The following is a 25,222-nucleotide window of genomic DNA, read 5'->3' as shown; positions in this document are numbered from 1 at the left end:
GATACTTCTCTGTCTTAATTCACAAAACTACTGAGAGTCTACTTTGCAGTAGAAAACCTTAGCACAAAAAATTGTTAGATTGTGAAATATCTCTAATTCCTCCCAACAAAATAACTTTCCTTCACGATCCTCCCTGTTTGATGCAGAGCAAAGCCAAGGAAATTGGTGTTCCAGGTCTTTAAATATCATTTAAGTCTACCTATCACTCACACAATAGAATTAATGCAAACACATTGATGAACAGTTAAGAACAGGGAAATTGAATCTACAGACTGTTGACTCTTCTCACATTTTGTCTGTTTTGCTTTTGATAAAGAATATGACACACCATTATCTGTTTACCATATCATATTTATATTTAAAATGTCCTGGGGAAAAATCAGTTTTCATTAAAACTTCCTGATAACTTCAAGCTTTGCTTCTCTTTAACAAATCTTTACCTAAAAGTTTAAGTCACACATCTAATGTCATGAGGGTAACTGTAACAGCTCTTCTCAAACAGAATCAAATATGCAAAATGTTCATTCTGTTATTGCTTGGAGAGAAAAACACAGGTAGTGAATTCTCAGGTTGTCATGATAAGAGAAGACTGTCATCACAGATAGCCAGGCTCTCCAAATTCCAAATGCCATAAGAGGATTTTATGTAAACTCACGAAACAGGTTCCAAGTTATGAGGGAATTGAAGAGATTGCTATTAATTTGAGAAACATCAATCTGAACAGGCACAAACACACTTTAAATTCTGCAACAGGTGCACAAGCTGAAAAAGAAAGCTGAAACCGTCATTTTCTGTTACATAATTATTCTAATTGTAGAAAATTTCTACCTTTTATACCTTGCTTACAAACAGATGTAAAAGGTACATGACTTCCACTCCCTGACTTGACACTAGCTCATTTGTCTCGCAGAAAGTGACATAATAAATATTTTCCTTCTGAAAAATGCTTATTACCTAATTTTTTTTAAACATAGGAGTATTTTAAACCACTCAAATGTCCAGAACACTGAAAAGTTTAAATAGCCCAAATCCTTTTCTTCCTGAAATGCAATTTTCCTTAAGTACATGTAGAACATAATCTCTTCCATACATGCAGAGAGAAAGTCCATGCCTTGAAATAGAAAAATGCCAGTGATTTGTTCTCACCTTCCCCACTGCCCTTAGCAAGCCCAAAGAGCCTGCCTGGCATTTTCAGTGCATTACATTCCCACTGCATTAAATGATATCTCAGACTTAGCTAAATTTATATGTTTAATAATATTATTGTAGTTTGCCCCTTGATTAAAATGTCAGTGTTTGATTTTGTAGTCCTGACACCACAAACCTGAGTGCCTCAGCTCCTCTAACTACCTTTAATATCCCAACGTGAGCTAGCTTTGTAAATGAGAAATTCTTTTAAAACAGACATAATTCTGCTGGGAAACAGTTTTTTGATGAAGTAGTGCATAATTTTAAACACGCTTTCTTCACTATCTAATAAGCATAACATTGGACAAATTGAATTAATTTAAAGCAGGGTGTATGCTCTTAGCATTAATTACCAAGAATCAAGAACTTAATACCAAAAAATATAAAACATAGTAGTTAAAAGCCAACATACTTTTAAAAGCCAACTCTGTAATCAGGATGAAAGTCTATGAGCAAATCATCAGCTTTTTCCAGTGAAAAGCATCACATTGGTTTATCATGGATCAGCATTAAAATACCAGTTTCCTAGGAACTCTATAGCAAAGCAAAAATACACAGTCTCTCAAGGCTGTGCACAGTCCTGTACCACCAAAGTAAATATCTGAAGCTCAGTAGTGAAAATTTCACCTCAAACTTCACCTCTGCCCCAGCTGCTTGGTCCTGCCCACTGTTCATTCACACAAACGTGGAGGGGAGAAAGGAACCACAGGTTAAATGTTCTATAGCTACATGGCACAAAAGTCATCTTAATACAAATCCTTTGAATAATCCACGTCAAAACTGCCCCCAATACCCATTTCCTTCTTCCATTTCTATCAATTCCAAAGAAAATCAGATGTTTCTGTTTCAGAACTGAATCTGTCAATGATGAACAGGCTTGCACTCTGACAAAAAAGTAGAATTTCTGTATAGATGTATTCAAGGCAGGCCAACTAGGGCAAAAGAATAAAAATAAATAACTTATAAAGGAAAGCTGCTTTTACAGTACTAATTTTCCCAAGCAGAGTGCCTTAATATGGAAAAGGTACATCCTGTCTTATATCCTTAGTATTATCAGGATCTCTGACGGACATGCCTTAATGGTAATACTGAGTCTCCTATTTTAATATATAGTATTTCTTTTTAAGAACATCTCTGAGGAGTGGATGGAAATCTGCTCTCCTTGGTCCCCAAGAGAACTGCCTGAACACCTTCCTCCACCCTCATTAGACAGGATCTTTCCAGACAGGTGTTTCTTCCCCTTCTATGCTAATACACCAAGCTGTTCACAGGATATTAAATGTGAACTGCAGCTCCTTCAGCTCAAGCCAAATGATTTCCTGGCATCAGACAGAGTGTGGCTCTTGACTACTTACCTGTATGAGGATTCTTGCTCAGTCAAACAAAGCAAGAGGTAAAAACAGATACAGCAGCTAGGCAATTGCCAGGATTCCCTGACTCAAAGAATTTTACTAATTTGAAGGAGACTCTTGCTGAATCTTTGTTTCTCTTATTTAGGCCAATACAGAGCAAATAATTTATGCTGAAGTGAATCCTGGTGCCTTGCAGAAAGCACCATCATTGGAAAATGAATTCCCATGGTTATCTGGTACCTCAACCACTACCATGAATATATTTTAGTCTGTATCTACCACAAGAAGAGATAATCTACTGTTCAGAAACATTTTTCAATTGAGAAAAAAATCTCATGCAAACCTTTCAATACTTAAGAGGGCATACAATAAAGATAAGGACAAACTTTTTAATAGGGCCTGTTGCAATGAGCCAAGGTGGTTCTAAGCTAAAGAAGACAGATTTTGACCACACATAAGAGAGAATTTTTTTACAAGGAGGGTGGTGAGGCGCTGGCACAGGTTGCCCAGAGCAGGGTGGATGCCCCATCCCTGGAAACATTCAAGGCCAGGTTGGATGGGGCTATGAACAGCCTGATCTGGCTGAAGATGCAGCTGCTCATTGCAGGGGGTTGGACTGAAGGAATTTTAAGGATTCCTTTCAACTCAAACCATTCTGTGATTCATCTGTCACTCTGTTAAGACTTGCACAAACCTGAGGGTGACTGAAGTACAGATAATATTATTATTAAAGGGAACCATATATCTACTGTTTCTGTAAGCAGAATGTCAATAAGTGTGTACTGCTAATGCTATAGTGCAGCTGTATCACCATTTAGAAATTATTTGTTGGGAGATAAGCCTATGACAAAGGATCCCTTTCAATATTCACAGAGAAAACAATTTATTTTTCCATCGGTGGGTATGGCAAAATTAATGTACAAAATATATACACAAACTGAAGAAGTAACATTATATTTTTTTTAATCAATTAGATGTAATCAATGAGGAATTGGAGAAGGATGGAAAAAAAATCTATGTTGTACATCCCAGCTTATTAATGCAAAATTGCAGCTGAACATAGTTTTCAACTTTCAAGAGGCCAAAATCTTACCTTTTTAACTGTCACACCATCCTTTGGAGTTTGCTTGGTTGACAGATTGTACCCAATCATCTGTTTAGCAAGCTGTTCAACAGTCTTAGGGCTACAAACAAAGCAAAAATGTTAGTTTACTGAAAAATATTAAAAGAAACAGTCCATAGCTATTGTAAACAGCCTAAATATTATACAAGAAGCAATTTATTTATGTAGTTTTCCCAACTGAAAGTACTTACTCTTTAGTTAGATGAACTCCTCCTTTCAATCCACTATTGAAAATACCTTTCCCTCTCCCTCCAGCCAGAATCTGTGCCTTCAGAACAATTTCCTTTGCCTCTACAAAGAAAAACATTGCAATTCTGTGGTTTGTCAATTATTGAGCTTGTTAGTACGAGATCAAAAAGCATTTCCAGATTGGACTCTTAAACCAACAAGAAATTGTTTATAACTAGTGAGCAACAAAAGAAGAGTAAATTCATCACTTCTATAAAGTAACCTTGCAAAAAAAGAATTGCTCCAGGAATTTAAGGGATACACAGATTATCAGAGGGATAAATAAGTCATTGTGGAGATCAGAACCAAGCTGTTAATGCTCCATGGCCTGCACAACAAACCACACACAACCAGCTCAGCTTCATGGCTCACACACTGGCACAGTTTTTAAACATAAATCAGACCATATTTTGTCTTGAATGCACAACAAAACAATGCTCATCAAGGGAAATAAATTGCATTCCTTGCTCTGAACACATGGAAGGAAATGCATGGATGTGGTTCTTAAAGGAGAAATCCCCATGTCCAAAGGACAGGTGAGTGCAGAGCAGGGGCAGGAGCTGTGAAACGAAAACATTTCATCTGTCTGTGAGGCATCACCTGGACCTCTGGCAATTTCAGTGTAACAGGCTCAGTAACACAAAAGAGCAGCAAGACAGTGACAAAAGCAATTGCACCACGTCCTACATTCCAAACAAAAGCAATCCTGACATCCTCACAGAGTCAAACAGGGGGGGAAAAGGGAAAAGAAAACAACCCAACCAAATCACCACTCATCATCTCTGCAGCTCCAGATCACGGCAAATTCCTGAACCATGAACACCTCCCAGGTGCCTTTAGGATGTTTATTAACAACAACCACTGCCACTTTGCACATTCATCACAACAGTGCTGGCTGCTTTGCAAAATCCTAATATGACCAGATCACCAAGTGTGCCTGGAAAAGGGTCATTGTTACCCTCTCCTGCAGTCTGTGGAAATCTCTGATTTCAGTGGTGTTTGGATTAGGTCACACCTCAGACAATAATATTTTATCTAAGTATCAAGGAGGATTTGTTGTTAAATTGACAAATTTACTGTTTAATTGGCACAGAGGATACAGATACTTTCAATCAAACACATACGGACTTTCTAGGCTGTAGAAACATTTTAAAGATTATTAAATGTAAGTTTTGAGTTGCAGCAATTTCTGGTGCAGGCAAGCTCTGACACAGCATCATTCCAAAGTGCCTGTATAATAAATTTCAGCAGCTACAAAAAGAAAAATTGAACCTTAGAATAGGAGAAATATTATGAAACAAATATTCTATTTAACACAGGTATTATATTTTAACATAGTAGTACTTACTATTACTATTATTATTAATAATTACTTTTAACACAGATACTGTAAGAAATGCTTAATTTCTAAGCTTCTAAAATTTCTCCACATGCTTATCCATTCAGTAACATTTGACATATATCACTCTGAACTTTAAAAGCATTCTCCTTGAAAATATTTCATGCATTCCAATATATTCATGTTCTGGGCTCCCTATTACTCATGCCACTGCAGGGCAGATAAGAAGGAAATTTAAATGCAACAAAAAGTTTTATCTAAAATGTTTCGTAAGCACACAAATTAAGATGAATTAAAACTATAAATCACTTTTCAACCTGCACAAGCGAACTCTAAAAATCACAGTAGCTGCTGTGATAAAGAATCTAATATGGTATTGTTAAGAGATGCTGTAAGCGTTTAATTAAATCAATTTTAGCTTCCAGCCATCCTGAAAATGTGAGCTTTGATTGTCAGTGATGGGTGGTATCAGTTCTGGGAGTGATCATCAGCCTCATTCCCAACCTTCCATGAGCACCAATTATCTCCACTGGGCTCCAACAAATGAAGCTAGAGAAAGGAATTAATGTGTGCATTTTAATAATCCACCAGAGGACTATCAAGGCAATAGAGTAACTTCAGAAAAACAGCTATCAAACCCATAAACAAACAGACAGAAAGTGAGCACAGCCACGTAAAGATTAGACCTGAAGAACTAATCAATGCAGCAGCTCAGCAGAGCACAGTACAGCAGGTTCTTCATGCCCTGCAGGAAACCAACAGGAAGCAGTTTAATTCCATAATTATTTGCCCAAACTCTCTAAAATTAAATAAACCATCCAGATCTCATTTTACAGTAACTAGGGTTGATCATTCAGTACTTACCAAGTTGATTCACTCCTTAATGTCACCATCTTATCTAAAGAGTTGATTTCTAGAAATGCTCACACAAAGTTTTTGTTTGTTCCTGCCTGAATTCCCTAATTATGTTATGAAAGACTATGCCAAAACAAAAATGTGGGGTTAGCTAGAATATTTGAAGTAATTCACCTTCACCTCCAGGTTTAAGGAGAAAAATATAAAAAACATACCTTAAGTCAGTATTGAACTCATTAAAACCAGAAAGGTGTAACTAATTTCTATTAATACCCTTCCAAACTGTTCTAGTAACACTGGAAAAAATGTTTAAGGAGAATTCTGCAGTTACACATAAAGGATTTGAAGAAAACCTATCACAAACAACATGCCTGTACACCACCTTAAAGCACAAAGTACAACATTTTCAACAGCATTAAGGCTTCAACCAACTTCTGTATATGGCCATTGACTGACCAGCCTGGTGCAAATTAAAACACAAAAACAAACACAAAAACTCCAAAGAAAACCAAATAACAAACCAGCCTGCTTCTTAAGTGTGCATATGTGGATTTTTAGTCACAGATTTATATTTTTTTTATCATTAGAAACAATACAAAAACCCGACAGCTTTGAAGTGTCACTAATTTAGCAACAAATAGCTGCAAACTGCTCCATGCAAATTAATGACACATTGCTGGTAACAGCATGTGTTCTTCACTAATTATAACCTGAATACATTAATATCTCAGACTGAGCAGCTCTCTTATTTGCCTTTTTTACGTTAATCTATGGAAAAAGAGAGAGGTGCAGATGTGGTGTTAGAGATGGGTTTAAGGGCTGGACTGTGCAGTATTGGGTTAAACGGGCTGATTTGGTCATCTTAGCATCATTTCCAAGCAAAGTGATTCCATGATTTCCAAAGAATCCTTTAAAGAAATGGAATTAAAATACAGCTGGTCCCTAAGTCATATGTCAATAAATAAGCAAGACCTTGACTCCTCAGAAGAATACACAGAATTCAAAATTTGAGAACTGGCTCTGGCTCTATGTATCTAAAAAAATTTAACCACAGGAAAAAAGCCTTGAGTATTGTTTTTCTATAATAAATTCAGTTATTTCAGCAGGGCAGAATAGAACACTGAGGGACAAACAGCCTCTACATGGCATCCAACAAAACCTCTCCCTCCCTCAGCCAGCACTGTGAATACAAACAGCAGTGATACTCCTTGCAATTGGAATAAGCTCAGTGCTGTAATGAAAGCCTATTTAAAATCAATAAAATCAGTCCTGCTTTTGGGAGCTATGATTACTCTGGTCCACTGGTACTGCTTGCAGCAAAAATGAACAGCTTGTTCTCAGCCCACTGCTGTGTATATTTAACTACTGAATTCTTGATCGTGAAACAATATAGTGAGAAGCAGAGTTCTGCTGGTTTTATGCTATGCTAATTTATTACCTGTGAACAACTTTCCATTATTATTGATACGACTGTGTGGCTGCAAATTAGGCATGTTAACAATTACATTAAAATGTGCTGTAGCTTATCAAAAATAAACTGCTGTAAAGAACTCAAGATGTATGGGAACAGCTCCCCTGCTCATGAACAAAAGGCATTCTACCAGAGGGAACTCAGGACTACTTTGACAAGACCTCCCACACTACAAAATCAGAGCTTGGGACAAAGGGAGGAGGTCTCACATGAATTCCTAATCAAATTTCTGTCTCACCATGAGATTTTCAGGGGTCTGGCTTCTCTATCTGCAGGGACTCTGTATAAATTAATTACTGTGTGTGCCTCCTTTAAAAATGCAGAACGCATTCCACCACGACATCAGTGTGTTTTTAGCCCAGTGTAAGGCAGCTGGGCTCGGAAGGGTTCACTGCCAACCCCTGACTGCAATGTAAGCACTGCAGCAGCAGCAGAGAGTCCCTGGAATGTGCCCTGATCTCTCTCAGAATGAGCTCAGCACACACTGCAAAGCAGAGAGCAACCCACAGTCACAGGAGCTGCACAATGCAAAGTCAGGACAGTCTTGAGTTCCACAGATTCTACTAACAAGCTACAAAATGGCTAACTATCTTCCTGCACAAGGTCTTTTAAGGCTAAACGATCCAATTAAGCAATGACACCTAAATTATTTCCACTTTTAACCCAGTAACTAAGCTTAGTTTCCACACTGAACACTGAATCTTAAATTTATTATAATAACTTTTCACATTTGGGTCTCTTTACACCAGCTTGGTCTGAAATCCAAGACAGCTTTTCCTAAGTATTGCTGCCACTTCCACTGCTGCCCATCTTCTGAGAGCTGCAGGGATGCAGCAGCCAAGGCAGCTCCCAGGCTCTGCCAAGTGAGCAGACTGAGATGAAAAAGAAGCTGTCCACAAGGTACCTCCCACACCTACAAAACTGTTGTGCTTAAAGGCCTTTTGAATGAAGATAAACAATGATTTTCCCCCTCCTTTAATTTTAATTTAAACTCTCTTCCTCTGTTATTTTCATCCTTCTGCTCCATAACACCAAAAAGAATTATGTTCTTACAAGCCCACTCTCTACAACCTTTGGTTTGCAGACTAGTTTAGAATTAAAGTTAAATAAATCATCCATTTTATAATTCCATACTTTTGAATATATTGTATATTTATTGCTAGATTATAGGCCTCATTAAAATCTATAATGATAAATTAGTCAGTCTCTTGATTCTGTCACTACTGTTATTAATTGCTTTCATAGCCATTACTACACACTTCACCGGTGATAAAAATTTTAAGGCTAGATAAAATCAGCTAAGCTAAAGCTCACTCTCAATATTGCAGCCTTAAACCCTCTCAGAGTAAAAGTAATCAAGTATTCACACATCCTACATGTAAGTTAAACCTGATAAATTGCTTATACAGCAAAGGGAGCCTCATGAGATCCACCAGCACCACTATAATGCAAGGAAAAATATGCACACTAAGGCAGGGATCCAAAAGAAACAGTTCTCATATTGAAACTGCTCATTGTATGTGCTTGATTCAAACTCCATGGGATATCTCACTCCTGATATTTTTCAGCCTTTAACAGCTTCTTTTTTCAACCTAACTTCTCATTATTTTTTACATAAATTTCCTCTGTAATAGACAAAGGGCTGAGAAAAATGGCTATTTTCACATTTGCTTACAAACTTGAGAGCAGATGTGGTTTGAAACTCAATCAGGAAGGGAACAAATTTGGTCTTTTGTGGAAGAGCACTAAAGTTCACTGACAAGAGAGAAAAAAAGCTTTCTGCCAGCTCTAAAGCAACATCCATTCTATGGGCAAAACAGAGAAAGGCAGTTTCTGAAACCTGCAGTCATCCTGGCATCCTGCAGCATATAAATACTAAATACTGAACAAAAATAAAAAAATCCATGCAAAGGGAACCAGGGTTCTTTCTTCATTATACCCAGTAGGTCCATTCTTGCTACTTTTAGACTTCAAAATATCCTTTATGTTATGCCCAAGCCAATATTATTATTCTCCTCTTCAGATTATTTCATTTTAAGAGGCTGCAAAAGCAAGCAAAGAAGACTTTTCCTTCTGTATTAGTCACAATCCCTATGATCTGACAATACCACCATGGAAGCTTCTCAGGATACTCTGTTAAGCACTGAGAAACCTGGGCATGTAAAATCATGTGCTTTCCTTGTAAGTACTAAATACATTAATAAATCACAAGACTTGATTTCTAAAACTTTCATTCAAGAATTTGTCAGTTTGAACAGATTCTTATCAAGACATTTCTCTCTATTCTTCCTATTTCCTTAAATTACAAAAAAAATTTTAAAAAATTAAAATTACCTTTTAAAGCTTACAAGGATTTGAAGTTTTCCTTGCCAAAATAACATGCAAACCTTTTTTTGCCCACCCCCCCTCCAGCAAAATATATTTTAAAGTTGGCAGACTCAGGCAGATCAACTGTGACTTAAATTCTTGACTGAATAGCATAACACAATTTGTTTTAATACAGTTCAGGGAACAGGCTCTATGCAATCTGTAGTGTTCAAGTCAAGCAGCCATTAGGAACAAACACTGTTCTCTCCCCATGCTGCAACAATACACACACCTGCTTTCCTGGAACGTGTTCAAAATTTCATTCTTTCTGATTATATGTAAGGCAAAAAAAGACACAAAGCCTTCTCTGACTGATTCTAATTCTTTTATCCATTATTGAACTGCAGAGATGATTTTGAAAAAAATTGTATGTAGTGTAGAATACATAAACCAAGGCACACATATTAGTTTTTCTCACTTCACTTTCAATCATAAAGGAGCTGTTGTAGTTGGAGATAGTCTCAAAAATGGAGCACGAAATAAAAAAGGTAAGCAAGACAGCTGGGAGTTCACATGGTAAAAAAGCAAGTTAATATGAATTTTTAATATGAATTGTAGAATCACAAATGTTTTGGCTTGAAAAGGACCTTAAAGCCCATCTTGTTCCAAGCCCTGCCATGGCAGGGACACTTTCCACCATCCCAGGCTGCTCCAAGCCCTGTCCAACCTGGCCTTGGACACTTGCAGGGATGGGACACAACTTGCTTCAGTGCATCACCTCCCTGTTGGTAAGGAATTCTTTCCTGATACAAAATCTAAACTTTCTCTCTTTCATATCTGAAAATGTGCAGAGAATAAAGACAACTGCAATGTTACAACCACTACTTCAGAAGTGCTAACACATCCATAATGTGACATGTGAACCCTGTTCAAGCAGAGACTTGATAATCAGCCCTTTGCCAAGCACAGTCTTTCCACAAAGGCCTGCTATGCCCAGCAGGATCCTTCAAAATAAGCTTTAAAATGGAAGCCAAAGCTTAAAGAAATGTGGAGGACATCACACAGTGAAGGCTGGAAAACCAACACCCTTGGCAAGCGCGAGGAACAGGCCACAGGCTCAGAGGGAGAAATCAACTTTAGACCCAGTGCATCAACTTTAGACCCAGTTCCTGCAAGGCTGCCAATACTAGGCCAGGGCTAAACTCCTTCAAAGGGTTTCATCTCCTCTTGCTGCCTTGTAAAAGCTGGGACAAAGTGACCTGACAGGTGCCCATGTGCATGCACAGCACCACTTCAAGGCACCTCACCTCTTTACTCACCACCACAGTGGTCATTTCTCTTCTTTACAACAATTTATAGATTCTTTCATCTAACAGGTGCTTAATTCTAAGCACACACTGATGCCAGCTTGGCATTTGGGCGCCTGCATAAATATTTCCCTCAGTGGGGCTTTGACCCATTTCATGAAGAACTTCTTAATGAAGCTCCAAACCTAAATCTCTTCTACAGTTTGCATTTTTACCCAAAGCAATGAAAATACTGAACAGCTCTCCACTGAAAATTTACATTTTTAGCAAAAGTAACGTTTCTCTCCCAGAGACAGTTCTGGTTATACAATTCTGCTCTAGCTCTTAGCCTTGTATCCCTTAGCTTTTGTTTCGTTGTGAAGGGTTGCATTAGGTACCACACATTTTGCTGTTTAGACCACAAATAAATCAATCCACATCAAAAACTAGAAATGTACAAAAGAATAGCAAATCTGGCAGTATTTTGATCTGAGCCAAGCCCAGTAGGATTGAAATGTCCTCCAGTAGCCTGATTCATTATCCAACTTATTCAATGGAATTAAGTACAAAGTTTTCAATGTATTACTGAAATAATTCATTGGGCCTCTGAAGAGAATCATGCTAGACTGGTCATTATCTGGGAAACATCTGGATGGGAAAATTATCACATTGAAAAATTTACGTCTGCCTCAGTAGTGCTAAAGACAGAAAGTTGAAAAGTATTACTTTGGAGCTGTTATTCTACATATGCCCTCGACTCCTTGCCCTGATTCTGAAGCAAGACACTGATTTGCCACCCCCTGCCAAAACTAACCCCAAATACCTGACTTTCACCTCCCACAACCTCCTCTTGTTTTTGTTTACTCATCACATATGTGAAATAGAAGCAATTGCCAAAAAAATCTAATACTGGAAAAAGGTTAAGAGCAGACCTATTAGAAGAACCTTTAATATCTAATTCAATATTTCAGACTTAATTACTCCATAAAAAGGCCATCTCAGTGATCAATGATACACTGGTTAATTTAGATTCGATGCTGAAAAAAAATTGTTTAAAACATAGTTTCAAATCTGTATTACCTGAACAAAGTTCTTTTTACAGCTTTATAAAATTACCCAGCCTCTACAATTCCTTCTCACACATACAGCCAAGACATTCAACATACACCCATCCAGAACACATCCCTAACACTGCATCCCTGCCAATATTAATTAGTCTTCTAAGAAAAAAAATTATTTTGGCTATTTTTTCTAGATTTCTTTTTTGTTGTGCTTTTTTTTAGTATCACATCATCTGCATACACTTTTCAAAAATGCTGAGGTTGTGATGTATTCTTTTTTCACACCATTGTATTAAGAGCTTTCAATTTTGAATGTTTGGTGGAAGAAAGATAATGCAAATTTTATGGTTTCAGCTCTCTGTTAGGACAGGTTAAAAGAGAAAAAAAATGGGTTTAAAGTATCCCCATTACTTATTGAACGTTAAGTCACAAAAAAAAGCACAGAACTTTGAACAACTAAGTTGGGTGGACCAAACAAGTTTCTACTTGAAAGATGAAAACCAAAAATGAGACAAGATATTTTGATCCTGAGATAAGCCTTTAATTCATAAACCACCTAGAAGAAAATATAATTATTTCAAACACATGGTAAAGCAACTGTGAAAATAGATGTTGTATCCTTGATTTTCATCAGTAGCTTGTTGCTGAGCCATTCATGACCATGCCCAGTACCAACACATGCAGCTTTTTGTCTTGGCCTCTCTCTGCCACTTCATTTTCTCAGTGGTTTTATAAGGATTTGCTTTTTATTACATGCAGCAACAACATGATCTGTATGAGGACACTGGACAAGCTGTTAGCTCCATTAAGTTAATAATAGATTTTTGAGTGTGATTTCCTATTAATTTCATTTTCCTCATTCCACAAGAAGCCAAAATTTCAGACAGCCATATGGTGCTTCATAAACAACAATTAAAAGTTATTTTCTAATTTTTAGGCACTAAAAAAAAGCCCATAAAAATACATATGTTTGGAATGATATAAAGGAAATTATGCTTTGGAATGTCTGCACATGTCTAGGATGCTCCAAGCACTTCCTCAGCCTTTTTCCCATTCACACACTTCTGGTCCATGCCAGCACTGGAGGTTACAATCAATCACAGTGCATGCCTCAAAGATCACAATTAAGATTTTTCTTCTAGAAAACAAACCTACATGAATCTAAACCATTCCTATTTTTTTCTTGTGCACTTCTTTAACACAATCTATTTTTTCTTTATCTGTACAAATTCCTTTGTTTCACAAGGAAAGACTTTTTCAAATTAATCACAAAAGTAGCTTTTGTGATATTAATAGATTTTTCTTCAAAGTAAATTGGATGCAAAGCCTCTGGACTACAGTTTTAAAGCCAAGTATTCTGGATATATGAGAAATGAAATCTGATAATGCACATAATAATTTTCTTTTGCTTTATTACCACTGATCTGAAATTGAACATCAAAATTACGTCTTTTCTTTCAATTCACTAACACCAAAGTGATTTTCTGACATCACCTTGGCTGGTTTCTGCAGAACCAAGTCTGCATTTGTAAAGGGAATTTTGGAACATCAGCAACTAGATTGAGAGTAGGTCCTACTCACCTGCAGCCTGTGGAAAGGTTGAAATATCAACAATTTCCTGAGTTTTCAGCATAGGAAACATTAGGAGGCATAAGAGATTGAAACAAAACCCTAGTATGTTACAGAACAATGGCCTGAGTAAAAGGAAATTCTCCACCCTCCAGGGCAGTCTGTGTGGAACCCCATGGCCAAGCTAGATGACAAAAGAAGGCATGAAGGCCCCCCACCCTGAGGGCAAAGCACTGTCACTGTGCTTGTAACCCAAAAACAAAGCTGCAGGGGGACAAGGGGCCTGGCAGCAGAGAGGAGCACCAGGATGTTGGTGTGAAATCAAGTAATTTCCCCCAGGACTGGGCTGTTCCACAGCTCTGTCCAGGACAGCCCTGGAGGGAAGCCCCAGCCAGCAGTGCAGGGGAGGTGTTGATAGAGAGAACAAGACATCCAAGGCTCTGACCTTGGCCACCCTGGTCAGCCACATGTGCTCCATGCAATAAGCTTTCCATAAAGCTCTCAGCTGCCCCAAACCAGTGAAAGAAGAAGCAGGACAACAAATAAAAATGAAAATGAAGAGTGCATTACTTTCAGCAGAGAGCTGAAACCAAGCTCTGCTCTCCTGTCTAAGCAGTGAAGTGATAAAGCACCACGATGGCACTTCCATGGCACTGCAGACTGAGCAGGTGGAGCTGCCAGTTTTCTGTTGACACCTCCCAGGAACTCTCCTGTTACACAATTAATTAATGAATAGACAAAGAAAGAAAAATCTTGCAAATGAGCACAGTTACAAAATCAGGCACATTTCATTATAAGATATATTATCATCCTAATTTTCCTACATGGCTTCTTACCACTCACCTAATTCAGAGCAGTTTGTTATCACAAATCAAGATTTAACTGCACAATAAACAAGCTGCAAGCAGTTTGAAGTGCTTCAAAATCTACAAAGGTCAAACATACTGACCTATTTTTATTGATTATGTAATATTGACATGAGCCTTACAAAGCTATTACACAGGCACACAAATTTAAGGCCTTAAATCAATGGATTTGCTTTCAAAACTTTCCTTGGACACGCCTGATGAGAATAGGGAGGTCTTGGAGCTAATCAGTCCTTGAGGAACAAAGTTATAGGCCTAAACTTTATAAATCACTGGTCATTTGTGCCAATCATTTGTCTAAAGGTTCTGCTTTTCAAATGCCACAGTGCAGAGTGCCCTTCCCTGCAAACACTCCCAAAAGTCCCAGGGCTGCCAGCTACAGTTGCTGCTTTTGAAACTTGGGACCATCTGCGTTTGAAAAGAGCATTCTGTACACAGTTATTTGCATCTCTACTATGCCAAGACATGCCAAACACAGAGTCCCAAAAGTAAATGCATTCAGCCTGCATGGGTAAAGACCCAACACACTGATGCACAACATGCAGGCAAAAATATTTTCCTGCAAAGGGTGTGCCTTGAGTTGGATGCAGCCTACTTTGTACTTGTAATATCCACTGAATTCAGTATGGTTACAAAATTGATGTCTACACAATAATTCTCACAAAGAAGTGAAAATACATTAAAATCAAATACTTTTATAACTATTTTCAACTTCTTACATTTATGCAAAAGATAATTAATACACTTCATAAAAGCTATTCAAGCTATTTTTCAGTTTGTGTGTTTTAAAGTTTTCACACTCCTTTCTGTTTTTCCTGCTGACACTTTAATCTCCTCCTCTTGTAAATATGAGCTTATAACAATAAATTATGTTTTATTTATTAAAGATATAAACAGGAATCAATACAAAGCAGGAAAGCCAATCTCCATAAAGTTTCCCTCCACACTGACTGAAATTAGTTTTCATGTGAAGATTCAAATATGAATCTGGTTGGCATTTAAGCAAGAATGAAGATATTTTCTCTCTTGCATTACATAACATGCTAAAAAAAAAAAAATAGAACAAAGTACTGGCTTTGGCCAGTTCCAGTAAAGTAAAATCAATGACAATTCTTCAAAACATAAGTATTGTGCAATGAAGAACCTGACACATCTGAGAACTGTTGCCTAAATTAGCACCAAAGAGCTCCACAAAGTGTAATATAAAGTGGGGTTCTTTACTTTTATATTCAGGTCACTTTTAGTCACAGCATCATTGATTTGGAGATACAGAAGAATTAAGGGTGGGGTTTTTTTGTAAATATATTCTGCTTGGGAAAATGCCTGTATGAAGCACACCAGGGAACAGGAGTGCAAGCAGCCCACATCACCTTGCCCTTTGTTTGGATTGTCAGTTTTTCCTTTTGATCTTTCTTTGCAGTTGAGGAACTAAAAATTGATTTTCCCAGCTGAACGAAGGTAGAAAAAGGACAATGTTTTATTTAAGATCATTCTTGCCTGCACATAAGCCTATTTCTTTCTTTATATACAAAAGAAACTGTCTTTTTGTTCTTGTAAAAAAATATTTCCAAGTGGGGAACGGTCTCAGCATACTGACTTTGGGTTCATAACAAAAAAGGGGGGAAGGTGTTTAAAAACCCAAATACTGGCCTCCTGCAGAGAAGCCCACACATCCCAGGATCCTTCCAGAGGCACAGAAGCTTCAGGGAAGCAGGTCACACTTGTTAGGTGTCTGCAGAAACCTAAGCCATGAGCAATGTTACACTCAAAACCTTGTTTACAGGCAAAGAGAAAGCACAATTTACATATTTAGACACATAGAAAGCCAGGAATATATTGTAAATATACCCATGATCTCAACAATGTAGTTGCTTTTTTTAAAATTCCGGATTTACTTGTTACAGAACAGCAATAAATGCTTATATGCTGGGGAAACAGTCTATAATAGAGCAGTTTAAATTGTTACACAACTATTTTCTAATTGCTACCTCTTTTCCTGGGGTTATGCTCACCCTTCCACTGAACTTCTGGGTCTGTGGAGAGTTTCATTCTGGTCTAGGGCTGTTCTTCGCTGGAGTTCTTTATTGGGAGGAATAGGATATTTTTGATGGCTCCTTCTTCCTCACTCTTTTAAAATAAGCTCTTTCTTCCCACTGAGTTTACTGTATACAGTGAGTAGTAGAGACATTAGATAGCAGAGACACATTTTAACCCACTGTGAGACCAAAATTATTGAATTTACTAATTAATATCTTTGATTGCTGTCACAACTTGTATTACAGAATAATGTGTTGATATTGGCAGAAACCAACATTCCCTAACGCCAGGTGTTATTGGTACTCCTGGACCACAAATTTCCTGAGTTATTTGCACAAATTCTTCTAAAGTCCTTGAAGAAATCTGAGCTTACAAACTGCTGACCTGCTCTTGAACCTCCCAGGAAAGCTGAGGACACACAACTTCCCACACACAGAGAAGCACAAGAAGCTCCTGCCAATTCCAGGTTTCCCAGTGCTTCCCTTGACTCCTCCAGTCTTTTTAATCTCTTTTTTCCCGTGCACTTGGGAGGGCTCACACAGCTTTGTCCAAGTGTTTCATTTGAATAAATTCAGCACCTGACTTGTCACAGAGAGCAGTTCAGAGCAGTTTTCTGGACAGCACAGCAAATTCTGTGTAATTATCACCCAATGGGCTGCACTGAGGCCAACCACTGCTAAGCTGAAACCCAAGGAATGAAATCTCTGATTCTCCTTCAGATGTATGATCAGCTTTTAGAGCTTGGAAAGAACAGGGAGGGTACATAAGACAACCAAATTCTAGTATTCAACAGGGCACTCTGCAGTTAGTTAAAGACATAGAGCAGTGCATACATTCAATTACTGATAGCACTGTCCTGATTAATTAGAAGCCTCCATGCCTTTGTCACAACCCAGCCCTTTCCCAGTCCTTTGAGGGAATACAAACATGCTACCCCTCCAGTTCTGACAGCTTGGCATTTGTCTCTCAAGCTCCAATCACCACCTCAGCAGCAAAGATATAGCTATATACATTAAACTTCATGTTTTACATGTTTCATAACATTAAATTAGCCTAGAAAAATGAATATAAAAGCAAGAGAGCTTTTGGTTTGGCAATCAGCATTTGCAGGAAAGGGTGTATCTCAACGTGATGTGGAAACCAGCAAAGCTGTTTCATTTAGGCTTCCTGCAAGTTGAGCTCTGTGGGGATTTTGAAGGCAGATATTATGCTTGGAAATTGAACTCTAGATATTTTAATGAAATTGCACAGTCTAAACACCACAATGAGTGAGCAATCATATCAAAGAGTGGAATTGGGAGCTTTCCCAATTACTCACATATAAACGGAACTTTTCTGGGTAAAAAATGTAGAATTGGAATTAAACACCAGGTTTGTTTCCAAAGAAAGAGAATGTGCAGCTGATTTAAGTGCCTTGAACCCGTGTTGAACCTACAAAGGGGCTGACACAGCAGGTGAGTGAGTACATCTCAAATGGTCACACTCTCCATGCACGGTGCTCTTCAGCACCTTCTCAGCCCCAGACAAGCAGGACCATGGATCAAATGTGTGTCAAACCTGTCAGCAGCAGATGTGACCACATCTGTACAGCAGCTCTATAACCCTGGGCAGCTGAGTGTGTGGGATCAGCCAGTCTGCCATTTAAATGACAGGGATGTGACCTAAGCACCATCCCAAAGGCCCCTCCTACGAATCCTCAAAAACAGATGCTCTGTGTCATCCTGACAACTGGTTAATATTTCATTAACTCAAGGTCAGCAAGCTGCTTTGGCACATCACAAAGCCCACTTCTCAGCTTCTGCAGAGTCATGGAATCGTGTCTGCCTGGTTTACAAATCACATGAGGTAACAGCTGAAAATAAACCTACAGGAGATTACTCCTCCTCTCTGTGCTGCTGAAAAAGAGCTCCAGATTTTACTGAAGCATCAGATATACAATAGGGCAATCTTTATTTAAAGGCAACATCTTTGCATGATGTTTTGTTCATGCTTCTGTCATTTCTTACCTTCCAACCTTCTCACTCCAAAATTAAGCCCAGAATTGGTATCTAAGGCAGTATAAATCACATTTGTATAAACTGTGGTCACAGCTTACTCTCAGAAAGCCTCTTGAAGTATAGCTTAATAGTATGCAAAAGAAGAAGGTTCTAAATAGCTAAAACAATTCATAGAGACAAAAGAAAATATAGTTATCATGCCCTACCTGCTGTTAACTGCACTAACTGCATCCTTTCTGCACAACTGAAAATTCTGACATTGAGCCATCATCAGTGATATGCAACTCGTGTTCAACTACCCCTGAACCCTGGCCCTTAAAAGTTTCTCTTTAGTATTTCACTTGACTGGTTTATTTTGCTTCCTCAGCAGCAGAGAGATTTCTGAAGGAATGCTTACTCCAGTCTGTGGATGTCCAGACCTCTCACTATTTACAGGACTCTGAACATCAGAAACTCAACGTAAAACTCAGCCATAAATCAGAACCCATAAATCAAAATTGTGAAAATGGTCACAAAGCTTCATAAGCCCAACAACTCAGGAGTCTCATCTTGTAAACCAACAATATGAAAATACATGAAATTTTTTCATTTTAAAATTATCAAATAACTTTTCCATAGAAACATCTTTAAGCACCTAACTTAGCTTCTCATGGATAAAAAAACCCCAACTAAATAAATACTGTCTGTATGTGCACTTCATATGGAATGTGACTCAGAAGATAAAATAAGCAAGTTATTTATAGTATAAATTAATCATCATATTTAAATGGCAAATTATTTCATGGCATGAGACATAAGCCTGTATTTAATTGGGGGGGGAAGATTGCATAAGAATAGCTTTTCCTAAGATAGTCAAATTTGCAGCAATCAGTCTCAAGTCTCTCTTGTTCCACTCTTCTTCCAAAATACCCAAGCAAAACCTGTATTATACTGAAGGGAAGATGTGGAAAAGTAAAGAAAATCTAGCACACTGCCCATCTAATGAGCTAAACCCAAAAGTAAGGTACAGGATTTATCTGTGGGAACAAGAACAAGAGGGGGTGCTGGGCATGCAGACATGGCATCAGCACTTTCATGAATGATCTGCAGTGGGGACAAAGCTCAACACACCAAGATCAGAAAAGCTACTGCTAAACTGTGCAGGTGAATAACTGGAGGAATAGAGGGGTCAAAGACTTGGCAGGAGGAGAGGGAAGTGCAGTGCAGCAGAGGTGAACCTTCCCAGTGACTTTGTATTGTTAACTGTTTATACAGCAAACTCTTCTTGGTTGCCTTTCTCTTCTCTTTCTCCAAAACCCCCAGGGCTGTTCTTAAGTATTTAGAACAATAGATAAATTTAAGATTTATAGCCTGAAGTTTAGCCATATTTATCTTACTCAGGGTGAGCAGTCCAACTAAGCCCAGGGGAGGTGCAAGAAAAATGTTCCTCTTCATAATGATGCACAGAACAAAAGCTGACTTTAACTGTAGGACCAGGGAGAGTGTGCCACACAGAGGTAAAATTGTCAACTTCAGATTTTTCTTAATAAAACAAAAATCACTTAAAATAAGAGCTTAGCTAACTTCCGGAACTACCCTGAACATGATTCTGACTAAATATTTTTTTGTGGTGACATTCTCAAGGGTTAGAGCATCATTTAAAATATACTGTGATGCAGAGAGTCAGATAATATCTCCCAGCTGAATCCAGCAGGGTTACAAAGACACATTTTGTATTCATAAATGTGTTGAAATATTTTACTTTTCTTGAACCGCAAATATTTGAAGAAATGTAGATAAACATATTTTAAATTCACAGCACTTTCTCAAATACGAAGTAGCAGATTAACAAAATGTCAGAACATCCTTAGCTTCAAAAACTGCTCTACCATTTTAGGTAGAGATTATCTACCAAAAAAAAAAAATTAATCACACCCTCTTATGATCATACTTCTCAACTGCTGATATATTCAACTTGTAAATTACTCCCATCTTTAAAGATAAAACAAGCTCTTGCAAGGCATCCTAACCTTTGCAAAATACCAGTTAATATTACCTCATTGACTGGAAGAGGCTGAGGAGGAAACAGGGGATGGGAATCATGGTATGGGGGCTGGATGCTGGGTGTTCTCTGAGCTTCACAAGAGTTGAAACATCAGTTGTGAGAGATTCCTGGCTTGGTTCCAAGCCATGTGCTTTTATAGCAAATGTACAAGCTAATATCCTTACTTGTCAATCCAGCTCATCCTAAACCACCACCTGCTGCATAAAGACAAAATGTGTGATAAATTTAACAGAAACAATTGACAAAATAAAAAAAAATTAAAAAGCAACTTTCCCAAATAAATTACATATAAAAAGTAGATAACCAACAACAGTATCTTCCTGCTGTACCCTGTGTCACCTGGGGCACACTACAGGAGATGAGGAAAATCATAACAAATCAATCATAAACTATCCTGTTTTAGGGCTGCCATCATTCCTTCTTAGATTTTATTCAACATGATTGTGCTACTTGTCCTTCTACTGAGAAGTTTAAATGAAAAACAGGCATGAGCATCAATTTTGTATTTGAGAGCCCTATACATGGGATTATCCACTGGGACTGATCACATAGAAGATGCAGCAGCACACCACAGAGTAACAAACAAGGAAAAAAAGAAAGAAAACAAGAGAAGAATGAAACTTGTTTTCAGTAATCAGGCCCTGAACATTTAGAAGTTGATGGGCACCTAGAGAGTCTAGAAGAAGTGATTTCTCTCCTTTACACAGCTGCTAGTACTACAGAGAAAACATTTTTTTTAGTATTTTGTACCTTATACATAAAGTGTGTCTAATGGTTCTGATTTTATGCATAAAAAAATGAAAATTTCATGCAGCTGCTTCTCAATTACGCATCTGGTTATTGTTCTGCAGCTGCAAAACTACCTTGAAGAACCATAAAATATGGTGTGACAAGAGTGGAATAAATACCAGCAGTCATCTTGTACCCTCCTTGTAAAACTTCGCATTTTTCACCACATGGTAAAATTCCCGAATCAAGAACTATAACTTCTGTTCCCTCCTTCTTTTATGAACAAAAATCCAGTAGTGTACTTAACACAACTGAAATTTCCCAAAGCCCACACTCTGTGGCACACAGCAAGTTTTGAATTCAGTACTCCAATTCTAGAATATTTTTGACTTTGTGTTTTACTTTCAAGCAGCTATTTTGGTAATTTGATCAGAAATCCAACATAGAGAACAATAAGTCAGCTCAACATTAGTGTCAAACATCTGAAATGAGATTTTGATTTGTTAGCCCCCAAGCCATTACTCATATTACTATAAATCTATTGAATATGAAGACATTTGGTGACAAAGAATGGTTATAAAATATCCACCTAATGTAAGCAGTCTCAAGCTTGCATTTACTGACTCACACTCAGCATGTAATTCTCTAACAAAGAGAATAGATAAGAAAAACAAAACAATTTGTTTTTCATAACAAAATAACATTTCAAAATAAGTATTTCCGTAGTTCCTCTGGAGGCAGAGGGTCTTGCAAAGTATGCTCATTTCTAAAATATTAAAAAAGCCACAATTTGTAAGTTAACTTGAAACAAAAAGGTTCAGCTTGAAACAAAACAATACCCAGTGGTGAGCTTTGATAAAATCTGTTATTAACTTTCTTTGGAAAAGAATAAAACTCAAGTTAGAGAAGCTGGAAGTTTCTTTACCTGTTTTTTCTGGCACACAGGATGCAACACATGTGGCCATTACCAACAAATGCATGTGTGGTTCCACAGCTGCCTGGATTCCACAGAAAACACAGAGATGCCAAGGCTTTATGTGGAAAAGATTGGTGGAATGAGAGAAGCAGGAAGGCAAAGGCAGAGAGCCCTCCCAGGGTGTGCCAAGGATGCTGCACTGCTTAAACACTGCTGCACATAAAAGTTTTCCAATTCTCTGCCACCTCTGTGAAGCAGTGTCTCAGCATGAGACACAAAGGGAGGAGGGAAGCACAGGCAGGATTACAAGATTCAAACCCAACCAACCCATACAAATACAGAGGAGAAAACAGCAGAACTTTAGGGCTCCTGTCCAGGGGAAAGGTCCTGCAGCAGCAACATTCACTGAGTGTGAAACCCTCAAAGGAAATCTTCATTCCACCTTGACTGTGCCTTGTGCAGTTCAGCTTCCAAGACAGATTAAGCTAAAGCCCCAAAAAGCAATGTGTGAGGAAATGAAGAATGTCCATAAAAATAACTACAATGCAGATGTGCTTTATTCCTGCTTTGTTCTGCAGCTGTCCACAGCAAATTCCCCAGGACCTTCTAACAAACTCCCTAGCACAGCACATTTGGTGAACAAAACCCTGTAACACCTTTCCTGGCTCCTCTGATTTTCCAGGACTGATCTTTTTCATCCAGTAGATGAGGTAAATAAATTGGGTCACTGACATATTGATTACCAAGCCTCCTACAAAGGATTACTTTAACTGCAGCAAACAACATGTTGCCTTCATAATTTTTCCTCTACTTAATTATTTTCATCATTTTCAGACACAAATGAGAATATTAAAGCTGTTTGCACAACTCTGACACTTGTGATTTTTCCAAAAATCAAACCATTGCAACATAGACAAATGTAGGAAACAAACTATCATTTGCAATATTATTTGATATTATTTAAATATCATATAAACCATGCTTAGCAATCAATATTCGTCTTCTGATCATACACAGAAAAATTACCTTCTGTGATTGCCAAGCAAATGTGGGTCTGAGCAATGCACTTCAACAAGCAAAAAACCAGTATACACACAAATGGCTTTTAGTAGCACACAACTGCTAAATATGTGCTCTAACGATGCTAAATAAGGTAACAAGTGACTGTTTAGCACAAAAAAAGGAAAAAAAAAGGAAGAGGATTTTCCCAATCAGAACTCATAAGGTGGGAGAAGGGCTGAGAAGAAAAGAGCAAATGATCACAGGGAGGAGAAGGCTCTGAGAAACAACAGGGAACTGAACAAGGGACAGAAAGAGAGTAAAACCACAGACACTGACAAATTTTGTGAATTTTTGAATTAATGCATTCAAGGGATGCCTATGAATGCTGCAAATAATGGAGCATTAACAGGTATTTTCTATCATTGAGAAGTGGCTTGGAAAGTGCAGATTCACTGCAATTTTAGATTTCATTCCTCTGACAAGGCAAAATCCATTAAGTGGAACAAAGAAATATTCACGTTCAGTAACACTGAACATGGTCCAAGGCAGCTCATCCACCACCAGTTTTCTATTAAATTTAAAAGATTGTTTTCTAAATACTTACCCATGTGAGAATAGGATCATATTAGTCAATAACTTACAGCGTTATTTTGCCTGAAAAGAACAGTTTCAGAAAGCTATAATTTAAGTCTAAGGAACTTTAATAAAAGCTGTCAGAGAAAATAAGAGGACTTGTGGGAGAGCTGTTCCTCACCAGCAAGCAAAGTTCTGTGTACAGTTCCCTGGAATGCTATTGCAGCAACACATGACTTTTTCAACATATGCAGAAAAGGATTACCTGAGTGGCTTCAAAAAATAACTAGTTATAACATGAGGGTTTTTGAGAAATAACTCATTATGCCCAGGTGAAAAATTGTTACTTCACAGTGAAGCATAGAATGGAAATAAATACGAAAATCATAGAAATGCTGAAAGAAGCAATTCTGCTACCTATCCTGATGGACAGAAACAGAGAGGAAATTAAATCACATAAGCAACTCCATGATGACAGTAAAAAAAGATCAGCTAAGTAGCCAAGTTTCTCAAATAAAATTTTATATAGGGGCCACTCTGTCCAGGATACTCATAGAAAAGCTCTTCCTGGTATAACAAAAAAGGACTTGAAATCACATTTCAAATATCCTCAGAAACATCAGGTTCAAGGATGTTTTTAATTTTCCCAGCATAAAAGCTTAAATTAAATGCAGACAGCATTATCACCAACAAATTGTTCATGATCTACACAAAAAGGACAACACCAGCCTAAAGGTCAATTTTTGATCCCTTCTAAACGTAAATTGCTTTCAAGTGGTTTTCACAACTAGTACTGGAGAGGTGAATTTTCAGATAAGAGATCTAAAACAGCATCTAAAAAATGCAGCCTTCCCTTTAAATTAAAAAACCACTGAGAGAAAAAACTTCAGCAGCTGACATAGGAAGGAGACTGGTGCTCACATGACCAAGAACTCTTTCAATATTCTAAAAAATGGTGACTAATAGGTGACAGGTAAATGACCTCATGAAAAGATGCTTCAATAAACCTTTTCTGTTCTTTATAAAATACATGTTTACCTCTCCAGCCTGATAGAAAAAGCACACCTTCAGTCCAAAGCTGAATTTTATGAGTTCCCTCATGCATAAGCAATAGAAACAGGACATGCAGAGGCTATATTTTGTTTTATTATTTTTTAAGAAGAGTGAATAAAAACCTTGCTCTCAATTGAACTGCATTTCTCTGTGATAGAGTGTGAACACTGCACCTGATTGATTCCTAAATGTAATGAAACTCTCTAAGTGGCAACAGGCAGCATTC

The 25,222-nt window shown here is 37.7% G+C and overlaps 1 protein-coding gene across 2 annotated transcripts in view; it reads right to left on the bottom strand.

The window, feature by feature from the left end:
- Window positions 1-25,222, bottom strand: part of SUCLG2 (succinate-CoA ligase GDP-forming subunit beta) — a 105,178-nt gene that overhangs the window by 55,950 nt on the left and 24,006 nt on the right. For both annotated transcript variants that reach the window (XR_009419231.1, XM_059480034.1), the window contains exons 3-4: window positions 3,855-3,954; window positions 3,634-3,724 (exon numbers count right to left, since the gene is read on the bottom strand). Coding sequence is in view for 1 of the 2 variants with exons in the window: in XM_059480034.1 (XP_059336017.1) it covers window positions 3,634-3,724; window positions 3,855-3,954 (191 nt within the window). In the remaining variant the exon portion in view is untranslated. The remainder of the gene's footprint in view (window positions 1-3,633; window positions 3,725-3,854; window positions 3,955-25,222) is intronic.

This window comes from Ammospiza nelsoni, chromosome 11, assembly GCF_027579445.1.
Source record: "Ammospiza nelsoni isolate bAmmNel1 chromosome 11, bAmmNel1.pri, whole genome shotgun sequence".
NCBI classification, from domain to species: Eukaryota; Metazoa; Chordata; class Aves; order Passeriformes; family Passerellidae; genus Ammospiza; species Ammospiza nelsoni.
This window is presented reverse-complemented; position numbering and strand designations above follow the sequence as displayed.